This window comes from Saccoglossus kowalevskii, chromosome 1 (genome assembly GCF_978046115.1).
Source record: "Saccoglossus kowalevskii chromosome 1, keSacKowa6.1, whole genome shotgun sequence".
Lineage (NCBI taxonomy): Eukaryota > Metazoa > Hemichordata > Enteropneusta > Harrimaniidae > Saccoglossus > Saccoglossus kowalevskii.
In genome coordinates this window covers 29,222,067-29,235,342 of record NC_140641.1, presented here as the reverse complement: position 1 = coordinate 29,235,342, position 13,276 = coordinate 29,222,067, and the positions used below count along the sequence as shown (strand labels likewise).

Below are 13,276 nucleotides of genomic sequence, written 5' to 3'. Positions count from 1 at the left end.
ACATGTTCTTTTATCCAGCGGCACATTATTATGTCTGCCTTTCTCATCGGCGTCACGGGGCGTGTGGGGCCAGCTAACAACTTGTCAGGAGAAGGCACACTCAACGTGAACAGCACGACACACTGATGATCTAGTTATTGCCCGTGGATTTAATGTTGTATCATATACACGACACATACGGGATAATTTCCCAAATGTGTATTATGTGTATGATGAAATACCGCTCGCTACTCGCTACAATGTTTTTTAACGCTTCTAGATTATCGATGAAAGAACGTTTTAGCCAGCATGTCAATAAATCAGTCGTCTGCGCCGCAACTTATCCAAATGATCTGATTAACATGCATCGCATGGGACCCATATCGAACACGATAGATAAATCATTTACAAAAATATAAAATAAATAAATAAGTTATTATTTATGGTATATCAACTGTACTACTCGCAGAACGATGTGGGTAGAAAGCGTTGTCAGTTCGATCGCTGGAATCACGATTCATCAAGCTTTTACTAAATATTTCGCCACAAATGACCTAAGATACGAATCAGAATAAGTCCGATGTGTGTCCCGCCACGCCACGCTGTGTTTACCTGGGTTTCCAACCAAGGACAAGTATGCCCATATTAGCATAGTTAGTGAATTACGACATTTTGGTGCGGTGTGCAAAAGATTGAACCCATTCAAAAAGTCCAACCGGGTTCATTTAGTTGTTTGCCGCTGTAGCTTCTTTGGTAGGGTCCATTTACTAGTTGTCGATAACCGTATTTGAAGTTGTATCTCCGCTGTTTAAATCCTAACAGGTAACAGTTTAAATGTTTGTCTGTCCGTGAGTGTTGCGTGGTTCGTCGAATGACGTACAGTTCGGATCACCAACAGTTTATGCATGTGGTTGATGAGTGGGTGGGTGTGACCACACCGCTAGTTCTGGCAATACTTTCGATAAATCGTAATCGAAAACTTGCAAGTGCCTTTAAATATTATTGATGATGAATTTATTCAGAATTGGGCAAATCACTAATTGCGAACTCTCTACGGCGATGATGGCCCGTGGTTTGGTACAGAGTATTTAACATTTAATGCGGAAGTCCTACTCGAATGTTCGACGCTCAACGCGATGAAACTGGTACTCGAAACGAAGGACGTTTCACACATTAAACAAGAGTGTACTGTTCACGACGAGGTTGCATAATCAAGGTCTAGCAGATCGTGGAGATCCCTATATTGCATGGCTTGAATCGCACAGGCCAGGGAAGTGTAGCGATCCAATAGTCTGCGTGTGAGCTTGGAAACGAATCTGCATTGCCAGTGGACGTGACATTGTGCCCTAAGGGGGGCAGCATAACTCAAGGGTATCATGGCAACATTAAATCACAGTCCCTGTTGAGGCACTGAGATTAAATAATTAATTGTTGAAGGGAATTTGACAGAAGCATGTTAATGCATCCAAATTATCTAATCTGTTCTCTAACAAGTAGAGATACTATAATGAGTGTATGTGTAGGGCTTTTCAATTTAGCTCCACATACACCATGGAATTGTGATGGTCCCCTTGGAGTGGGGTACATAAATAATCTTCCCTAAATTTACTGTATATTGCCTAAATAAAAAAGTGTGACAGAAACTTAATTCACACAGATAATAGGTGTATAAATAATGTATTTGCAATAATGTATCAATATTCCTCTGAATACAACATGAATGTGGATTACTAAAGTAAATGTTTTATTGCATGCCATAATGTATCAATATTCCTCTGAATACAACATGTATGTGGATTACTAAAGTAAATGTTTTATTGCATGCAATTTATGCTAAGAAATTTATGCCCAAACCAAATAATAGTTTGCTAGTATTTTAAAAATTAATTTTATTATTAAATCGTTATTATTATTATTATTAAATATCAGATTGCACTAATTCTGACTCAAATTGTTTCCACAACAACTTGAATGACATTGAATACATCATGTAGCTTTTGGCATTTAGCATTCATGTTCACTCAGTGTGTTTTGTGTATAATTCAAGATGTTTGGGCTAGGCTTTTATCTTTCTTATTTTAACTTCATCAGATATGAGCAAAAATTGTATTGCATATTAAATTATTAACTTTATTAACCAGCCAGGTTCTTGCTATCCTATACATTAGCCAACATTGCAGATATGATGTAAACTGCTTTAATTTTGCAAGAAGAGCATTTTTGTGAGTTGGCGATAATCATGAAATTCTGTGGCAGTGGAAATTTCTCTACAACATCGAGTGACAGCAATGTTAGCAAAATTTTGTCATATACCAAAAGATCATCAAATTGGGAAAATTCCTCACAGTAGAACTTGTGAGAATGTTATTGGGGAATCATTCTACAGTTTATATATGGATTTAATGAAAATCAAATATACTGTGAACTAATAATCAGAATTATAATAATGTGGTAAATTCGGTGTTACCTGGTTATAGCCAGAATGAAAAAAAAAAAAGAGCAAATAAAACACTTGACTGTTGTGTTTGTGAATTGTAACTGAATTCATTGAAGGAGTGAACTGGCTTAAACTGGATGTATTTTTAGTGATTAAGTGTAACATTATGCCAGTTTTGTGAAGAGTTTAATTGCACCACTCAACTTTTACTGAGATTCGAAATCCTTGACTTGCTAGGTTCAAGGAGGCTTTATAGATTTTATTGAAAATTAAATTTTAGCTAGTGCTTCTCATCAGAACAAGAATGCTTCATTTGCAGAGCTTTGCATTCTTGCTTAACTCATTGCTAATATTATAAATTTATTGTTTGGGCAAAATGCTGGTCAGCTATGCTTCCAATGGTCATCTGAGTCTGATTCTCTTCCGTGGAAAAATTTATGTGTGAAGTATTTTTTTAAAGAATTCTGTATATTTATTCTCTACCTCCAAGTCCTGAAACTAATCTCATCAGCTTTCTTGTAATAGCTTATTTTGTTTCAATTTGATGTAATGGTAGGTATGCACTCCATCATTTTTTTGCCAGTTAATTACCATTTTTTTGCTTATTTTCTGTAACTTGGCTTGATCACCTTAATTACACATTGCAATCATTATGGAGACTATACCTATATCAGATTGTTATTAGATTACTTTTGTTTTTCTTTTTATCAGTTTGTAGTTCGAGTTATAATTCATTCAATTTTAATTCCTGAATTAATTAACATAAAATACTCCAACTTGATTATTTTTAAAGCTAAGACAATATTCTGAAAGCATAGATATAAAAAGATATGTGATTTGAGAAAACATATTACCAAAGTTGTATGTAGTGATGATTCAATTTACATGTCTGTTGAACCCATGATGATTTCATCAGTTCTGGTCTACTTAACAGTACCCTTCAAGACATTGTATTTTTCACTGGTCCTGGTTAAAAATGCTTTATTTTCCCATACTTTTGTGATATGTAAAATCATTCTGAAAAAAATTTGTTTTTTTTTCATATCCATCTGACTATGAAAAAATAAATATCATGTCAAACTTGTAAAATGCTTACATATTAAATCATATTGCCATAACCCAGTATATATAATTTATGCAACATGTGCTTTATTAGAGCAAATACATGTGGAATGAATTTGCATAATGTCTGAATTTCTGTCACTTGTTATCAGATTACATCATTATGTCGCGTTGGGGAGGTGGTCCAAAATGTGGTAAATGTGGGAAATCGGTCTACCAAGCAGAGGAAGTGTCGGGCGCTGGCAAAAAGTGGCATAAAATGTGTTTCAAATGTGGTGAGTAGACTTCCAATTATTGACACGAGGAATAGTTTGACACTATATTGAATTATCTTGTGCTGCCATTTTCTCCATAGAAACATTCAATAATTTTTAACAGAATGAATGTAAACAAATTTGATCAATAAAGTTTGGGATTTTTTTTGTCTTGAACAATAATGGACTTGGAGATACATACTCAAGGCATTATGTTACCCAGGGTCATCTTTAGAATGTGAATAAAATGGTCGTAATGTTAAATTTGGTAACTTCATACCTAACATCATTACATTACATTTATCTGAAGTCCCACTAGTTCCTCATTTTATTCCAAAAAATGTTTTATTTCATTCTCGAGGCATTTCATATTTTGTTAGGCAGCTGGGAAAAACCAACTTCACATTTTCCCAGTCTTTATTTATATATTGCTGAATAAAAGGCAATTATTATTCTCATGTTATAAATAACATAAATTTGGTTTACCAATCCTGCTGAATTTGATTAATTGGATTTCCTTGAAATAAAACAGACTTGGCATTCTGCATGGTTTTCAAAAATGTTGCATACATTAAAATACATTTTTAGTCCCCGTTCAGGCGCAGCCTGAAAAGGGGACTACTAATTCAGGTTATGTCCATAATTACGTCTCCAACATTTTCTCAGAAATTCTACAGCAGATATCAGTGAAACTTGGCAGGTTGATGAACATGTCCCCTCCGAGTATGCACGTAATTTTTTTTCCAGATCTGAAAATCCCAAGTGGGTCTTTTTCACGATTTTATCAAAAATTGCCTCTCCCGGCAACATTGACAAAACGTCTGCGCATGCTCAGAATAAATTAATTACTGTAAAATACTTTATTTTTGCTTGCAACATTTTTTTGCTATTTTCGCTGAAGGAATGTTTCAGTTAAAATAAAATCCAGCGAATATACCCTTTTCTTATATTTTACAGTCAACTTGTCAAAAATCAATGAAAATAAATTCAATACAAAACACCAGAAAAAGTCTTTTCAGCGAATGATAATTCCAGCTGAAATAAAATATTTTACAGTAGATTAGATCTGTGAGTAAGGCTGCTGTTATTACGGCACGTGATTTCTCCATTGCGTGCAATTTATTATAGTACTGTTTATACATGTATTCTGTTTGGCTCAGTGGTCTCATTCACTCGTTACTAGAAGAACTAGTAACTTTATTTGATTTCAAGAACTTCAAGAAGGCGGCATAAGAGACGTGTTTGCAAAGGTAAGTTTTCCAGTTTATTGGGGTACGATTGGTGTACATTTTGTGACGTACGGACGTGAATATTATGATGATTGCCAGCTTTATATTCTTGTGAAAAACCAAAAAAAGCAAACAATTGTCTCTAATCTACGAAACTAGTTTGTGAATTGTATACCCTGTCAAATTATTGTACACGAACGATTAATTCACGAGGACATAGTTTTCAAGTACCGGTAAATCGTTTTCCGGTCTTTTGCTTGTGTAGCGATTTCCGAAATATTCACAACTCGGGGGGGGGGGGGAGAATTTCCCTGTGTCGATCAATTTATTCATTATATAATAGCAGGTTGCCTATGATTATATTCGTATTTTTTATGTTGTGAGCATTGAACTGTTAGTTGCAATGAAGATTTTGGCGATCTTGTGCGATTCAACATGGCGGATGTACAGTGACAACACGTGTATGGACGGTCGGTCGAGCAGTCTGCAACGGACCACAGTCTGTGAACGGACCGTGAAATCGCCCGTTTTGTCGGCAGTTTTTTTTTTTTAATGTTTTGGATATTTCATTCACTCCTGATGCCTAAAAGAGTCTAATTTATATTTTACCGTAGTCATTGACACCTATTCAAGAGTATCATGTTTATTGTGAATAGCGTGAATGGGTAAGCTTCGTTTCGACAATGGGCTGTTATTTCTGTGAACAATGTTAAATTATTCTTTGAATGCTCAGTTTATTTTTTTGAAAACAACTAATTTTTCGATTTAAAAAAAATCATGCCGTTTTCCCCGTCAAAATCATAGCATAAAGATCTTGCTAAACATCGGTGAATCCCATGTTGCGTTCACCACGAGGTCACTGAGCCGCCATTAACATATTTAAATGACCACGTGTACTGAAATAACATGGCGGATATCGCATCGCATCGCATCGCATTTACATTCGACCGAAATCATTCGTTTACGATGAAACTAAGTTGAATATTACTTCCAATTCATAAAAATTCAACAAATTATTTTTTTGTGCATATTATAATCATTACTGAATAATAATAAACAATTGCAATACTTCGAAAACAAGTAAGTTATTCACTTGCGAAACACAGAATGACCAGATTGTGCTACCGTGATCATTTGCTACCGGTACTAACAACTAAGCAATGTATTCGTGTTTGTATTTATTCGAAACTTCTTTTAGAAAATACTTTACTTTTCGTAAACTTTACTGAATTTTTGGGGGGATTCAATTCCAACATTTCGCGATGCCAAACCAAAGGCCTTTCACTCTTTGAGTGTGACACCTAAACCAGAAGTTTTATGGTGTATAAACTGGCACTAAATGAAAAAGCCGTTGAACCTTATTCAAATTTATAAGTACATGTTATTATGTATTTAATTATGAAAACTGACTAAATTAAATGTGATCTTATTTTTAATTTGAACAGAATTATGATTTATATCGGTAATGACGTTTTCATCCAATATTAATAGTGCAATTGTTAAAATGCCTACCTACACATTTATTGTTTTTGTTTCTGTTGCCCTGAAATAGACATTTGTAAAAAAAAAAAATTTAAAAATCATGCTTGATTCAAATTCAAAAAAAAAAGATGTAGCCATGTAGCCCCTTCCTGTTATCTGTTTCCAACTTCTTCCAGAGTAAAACTGGTGAAGCCATGTAATTGCCATACAATCATGAACTGTGGGAAAACTTATATGTTATTGAAAATCTTTATTTTGTTGTCTGTGAATTAATATAATATTTGAAATGGTGTAATGGTGCAAAATATTCTCAAGCAATTGGTTTTCTGGTGGCACTACACTGTGCATTTATGCATGATCTCAGCTTACTAAGTGATGATGGTGGTTGAAATGGAAAACTGAATACAAAAATCCAGTAACATCTCAAACGAATTTCCGTCTGCTGTGAATGCATGTTTCGTTACATCAAATAAATAACCCAATTTTATTGAATGTATCCAAAAACATGGTACCAATGATCTGAAATTTCAGGAGTGCTCGCTGAAGGTTTATCAATCTTGCTTATTGTCTTGTTCTTTACCAATCCTGCATTTCAGTTACTAGAATTTATACTAAAAAAAAATAGTTTCTGTTTTTCTTCTAATAATTCGGCCACTCTCAAAAACAAATATTTTTCCATGGTCGAAATGCAAGAAGAATACAAAACTACTGTGATTGCATAGCGATACCTGTAGGGCCATTGTCAATTAGTTCGCCTGATCAACACAGCGTTATACATAGGGCTGATATTGAATCACGGAGAGTAAAATCTTGTGATACTAATCTCTAGAACTGCTCAGATTGGTACATACCGGTATGTCTTATGAACCCACATGTGTATATCTTTAACAATACTCATTTTAAACTTTTTTTTTTTTACAGTGGTGCTGTGAACTGCTTCAATTTTGCAAGGCAATTTTTTCTGGGTTCCTACAACATGGAGTGTCAGGGACTTTATTGAAATTTCATAGAATCCTGAATATATCTAGAAGTGAAAATTAAATGGTTTACAGTATTTTATACCCATTAATAATGATGAAATGCAATAATATCACTGCACTAAAAAGACTTCAAACAATTATTGTTACTTCTCCATTGAAGGTTATGAGCAGACCAACCTTTACTGGCTTCCTTAATTATTACATGTACTTGCTCTGAAAACATAGCTTTTACAATTGTTTAAATTAACAGATGTTGTTCTATGTACAATGAATACATTTTAAATAATAAACCTTACTGTATTAATAAAAAATTGTATTTGACAACATGAGAATGATTCTGATGCCCAGTGGTGATGTTGAAACAAACCCAGGTCCTGGTAATATACTAAGACCTGATTAACAAAGAAGTCATGTACATCAAGGTTCACTCAGATTTATGAATGCAGTTTCTTGAGCAAGTATACATGTATGACAAATAGTTTTGTTGCACTTGTGTACTCTGAGATTCTGAACATGGGTCAGTGGAAGTTTTTAGTTGTCAGTACAAAACTAGATTATGGGAAATCACTTTATGATGAGTTGTACCCACATAGAGTACATATTCATTCACCTGTTTGCAGATGTTCCTTGTACTACTTTATAATCAAATAACGGGGACTGTGACATTTCATGTCTTGTTTTTTTAAATATAAAACATGACATTCTTTTTATCTTTTATCAGACGATTGTAATAAATTATTGGATTCGTTTACTGTTGCTGAGCATGAAGGTGTTGTCTACTGCAAATCGTGTCATGTGAAGCACTTTGGTCCGACAGGAGTTGGTTATGGTGGAGGAGCCGGTGCCCTTAGCATGGAGGGTGGCACCAAGCAACCACAGAAAACGTGAGTCTGTGGTTATTGTCTGTGCAATAACAGACACATATATACCTTTATTTATATATAGCCCGGGTCCAAATTAACTCGTGAACTCTTTTATTTGTTTGACATCTTGTACTGTTTGACAATTTTGTATACATTGTACCTGGACAAATTAGCTTTCAGACAATATATATCTTCATGGTAATAGATTGGAATCTGAATATAGTTTAACTATGTATTCCCATGCACTGCACATTGTAAAGTAAAACCCAGCGTGCATACCAAAGCTAGAGTAACTATATAAACAAAACACTGAGTTAACAGTTTTCTCATTTTTGGTTTATATAAGTTCCATTATACAGGAGTCTGTTTACTCAGTCCATCTTAGCAGGGTTTGTTCCAGGGTTAGAAGATATTCATACACTGTGTCCTACAGATATTTTTTGAGTTACTGTTGTATAAATATGACATACCGGTACCAGTCTACTCGGTATTGGTAATTACAAATAAGAACATGCGAGTGAGCCATAATATCGTTGACATAGCTTTGTGTAGCTTTAGTTACAACCTTCCTGTGTATGTTAAAGATTGATAATATATTTCATGATAGGTGGAGTGGAGGTTCCGGAGGATCCACGGGTGGTAGTTTTGGGGGAGGTGATAGATGTCCACGATGTGGTAAAGCAGTGTATATGGCTGAAAAAATCATTGGTGCTGGAGAGGTTGGTAATAACACCATTATTTGAACAAAATTGCAATACTAATACACCACCAAATTACAAATATACAAAATAAACTACCGGTACAAGTTTGTATACTTTTGTATTCATGAAAAAAAAAATAGCATAATTTGAGCAGTTTCTGGTTTGAGTTAATGAATTGTTCATAGTAAATGTGCCACTGACATTTCGTTTGATACAGGTCCACTGTAACATAGATACAGTGTGCAAAATGCATTGTTTATTTACATGTACTAAAAATTCACACGTACACTGTGCACAGACTAGCATTTTAACTACCACATAGAGTGAAATGGCATTTCAGCAGCATTTTAACTCAGTAACTCTCTTACAACTGTAACTGCTTATCTGTTGTAATCTCATAACTATTAAAGTATTTTATTTTCACAGTCTTGGCATAAAGTTTGTTTTACCTGTGCCATATGTGGGAAGAGTTTGGATTCAACTACGTGCACCGACAGAGAAGGTGAAGTTTTCTGTAAAGGTAAATTTCATTCACTTAGAATATTTTATTTATTAGACTCACTATTACAGTTGCTACAGTGAATATCATTCTGCTAGATTACTAGACTTTGTAAATAATCATCGTTGCAAATTCAATTATGCCAACACTAATAACAATGTCTACTAGTAGTTACGTAATATAGTATAGTGAACCCAGTGAAAAGGATACTTTCATTTTTTGTGTATTACATGCCTGTTAATATGACCTTCCAAATGATGTATATTTTTTTCTGCTATAATATTCATAGTTTTATATTGATAATATTACTAGTATTTTTCCCCCTTCAGCTTGCTATGGTAAAGAGTTCGGCCCTAAAGGAGTTGGATTTGGTCAGGGTGCAGGTTCCTTATCTCATGCTAATTAAACATGTGAATGTCACCTGATGGGTCACCTGACTTTAAAGCATTCTATCCAATCTGTGCATTGGAAACATTATAAGTAGTTGTATATGTAGTTCAATTGCAGTAAGCAACTAAACCATTCTGTCTTTCATTACACTGTGTAGAAGAATGAAGATGTAATTCTTTGTTCCAACATAGTGGATGGTGTGGGTGCTCTTCTATAGTTAAGGTATACAGGTATACAAGTATGTGTCGTCATCTAGTATGGTGTTGTTTTTGAGAACCTGAAATTGTGTATTTTTAAGAAAAATAAAGATAAAATGAAAACTTACACATGGCACCTCACTACCAGAGGTGAGAAATACCAACTCCCATCAGCATTTAACTTTCTGAAGTAAACACATATTTATATCTTTACAATAATGTTGTCACCACAGATGACACTTGTTATTGAATTGTTTTACAGTATTTTATTTCCAAGATCATGACCAATTCTCTGAATATAACACTACACATCATCCAATCATGTGATTGGTCTTGTATCTATTTACAATATTTTCACCATTGACATTGTTCTGCATAATTAAGTGCCTGTACCTGATTGAGTATTTAATATTTTTAGAATTGTACAATCTGACTCATTTAGAGTCTGGGGGGGGGGTGGTTACTTTATAATTAGCTGAATGAATTGAATGAAATTAAAATGAATTTTTCATCATTGTTTTAACTGTATCATTATTTCTGTTCAATTACTTTAAATAACAATTTCCAAATTTATTATTCTCTTTTACTAAACTAGACTAAACACAGGATATCGGATATTTTTTTGTCAAAAACAAAGTTGCAGTTTGTACATTTCATTTATACAAGTTTGTATATTATAACAATTCCTAGTTTATGTTGTATATGAATATTGAATATTAAGTGGCTGAAGTGCCCTCTACAGTTCTCCTTATACAAAGAAATGTAATTATTTTATTCCATCTCTATTTTACATTCCACACAAACTAATCTTTCCTCCAGTAAGTTGTCTCTGCATTTAGAAACTAGTGTTAAATCTTTATATTTAATTCTATGAAATATTTTTTGGTAATGTGAATAGCCTGGAAGGGTTGTTTCTGCATAGTATACTTTGTAATTTGGAAAATTTTAATTTAATTTGATTTATGATTCTACTATTTTCTGGTGGTGGTACAGATTGTAGTTATAAATAAAATTATGAAATCAATAAATACATTTGTGTCAGTGTTAAACATTGCAAAGGTGCGGTTCCCCTGAAAGGGAGTTCATGACAAATTCAAATATTGCGTTACTAAGCTGATGTGCAGTGCATTACAGAAATTATTATTACACATGCTGTGTATAGCCTTTTGCTCGACAAAATAATGATTTTTTAATTTCATCACCAGGAATAGTGAGTTGTCTTTGAATGTTTTTAATTGATTTCCAAGGATTTTTTTCAGCTGACCCCATTGGGCAGCATAGTCTTTTATAAGACACAAGGTTTTCAAAATTTGTAATATTAGAAATAAGTTTCTTCTGTATTTTCATGGCATTACACATAATTATGAAAGTTATAAATGAATGACATATAATCATTTTTCATAACCAGGTCCCATGATGCTATCAGGTTATTTTGTGTGTATGACAAAGTATGGATGGTGTTAGCAAACTTGAGGGGGGGGGGGGACTCGCATATTTTTCAATGCTTTACAATCATTATTTACCCGTAGGTTGAATTTTTATTTTTCTGGATATCCTCATGTACGATAACCACGATGCTATCACCTGTTGTTTATCAGACATAAAGCAATAACTATTTTAACAACACTGAGTTCAGGTGATTTTAATATGTCATTCTCTGAAAATTGAAAACGTTCATTCTCAACACTGGGTAACTCGAACCAAATTCAATTACTGGATTTAAAACAACATAAACAATGACATCGCACAATTTCTTTGTGAAATTGACAGCTTCCTCAAAGATTTGTTTTAAACCAGAACACATTTTGGCCACAGATCAAACTGCACCATTCAGCAACACAGTATCAATCTGCAAAAACTTATGGTTGGGGTTTCAATTGCTGTCGCCTTGCAAAAATATTAATATTAATGTTCCTAGTGATGCACATGTATACAAAGAATTACTTAAAAATTTTGGCCATTGTAAACAATTTTTTTATAAAATGTCTTAAGTATACCTAAAATAGGATTGTTTTTACTATGACTACTTTCAAATCATTGACAATTTCTCTGAATGGATAGGTGCCTACAAAGAACTACAATACTGGCTCAGCTTTTCTAGGGCATCTGTGAGATGTGCTATAATTATCTCGGGTGAGACCAAGGCTAGAATTTATATGCAAATGTACATAGGTAGCAGTCTCATAATTACACGTCTCTGGTGCAGAAAATTCATCAGGTATAAACATGTATTTCGGGTTTGATTTCACATACATAGCTGTACATACATTTACTATTTCTCCACAGACAATGAACTAGATGTATACTTTAATATTATTGTCGGGAAAACTAGTTTTCCTAATATAAACCTTTTCAAAAATAAATGTATTTATAAACTTGACTATTAACTCGACGTATTGAGGATATTAAAAATGACATCCCTACATTTCAGAATAAAATTGGAAATACCGGTAGATGTTCGGCTGGTCCGTAGAGGGCGCTTCCGGTAGGTGAATCGTTCAATCCGTTTCCAACACAAAAAATTAATTGCGTGATTGGAAAATGTTATCGTTATACAACATACTGTGTTTTTTCGGGTGTTCTGGGGATCATAAATGTCAACATTATAACTGAAACATCATAGATTTGATTGGACTGAAAAATATGGCTTAGTGACTTTGTCACGACTACACTCAAGGAAAACGGCGGGTACATTACAAGGCAACCAATCCCCACCCGGATGCTAGCAAAAAAATGCAATATTGATTTCACCATGGCTCAAAGTTTTCACATACGTGTTTTTCTGTATGATTTGACATCACAGTCTCGATAGTTTGCGGCGAAGGCGATGTATTGCAACAAAATACAGCGATGACCAGACAATATAGAATGTAATTTCTATAATTGTTGTGCGAAGCCTACTCGTATATCGTTTTCTTCCACCTTGCTTTCAAATTACGCCCTCTATCAATAATGTTTCCAGTAACGAAAATCGAAAGATATTTATGCGCGACAAAGTTTCAAGCTAACTTAAAAAACTAAATTATATCTAACTCTTTACATCACATAACGCTCCCATAGTTTTAGGCACAGTGCCTTTGTGTATAGGAACCGGGATTTTCGAATAAAAATTCCTCTTTGAGCGAACGTGATTGGAAATATTCGGACGCCGATTTGTTTATTATTTTATTTGTTCCACCATGAACAATTGTCATTATTATTTA

General features: G+C 34.0%; 1 protein-coding gene across 1 annotated transcript; it reads left to right on the top strand.

Moving 5' to 3' along the window:
- Positions 1–663: 663 nt before the first annotated feature.
- On the top strand, positions 664–10,200 carry LOC100373570 (cysteine and glycine-rich protein 2-like). The gene is made up of 6 exons (XM_002735873.4): positions 664–801; positions 3,631–3,753; positions 8,145–8,307; positions 8,894–9,005; positions 9,414–9,507; positions 9,816–10,200. The coding sequence occupies exons 2-6, from the start codon at positions 3,642–3,644 to the stop codon at positions 9,890–9,892; spliced, it is 558 nt and encodes a 185-aa protein (XP_002735919.2). The 5' UTR covers positions 664–801; positions 3,631–3,641; the 3' UTR covers positions 9,893–10,200.
- Positions 10,201–13,276: the final 3,076 nt, after the last annotated feature.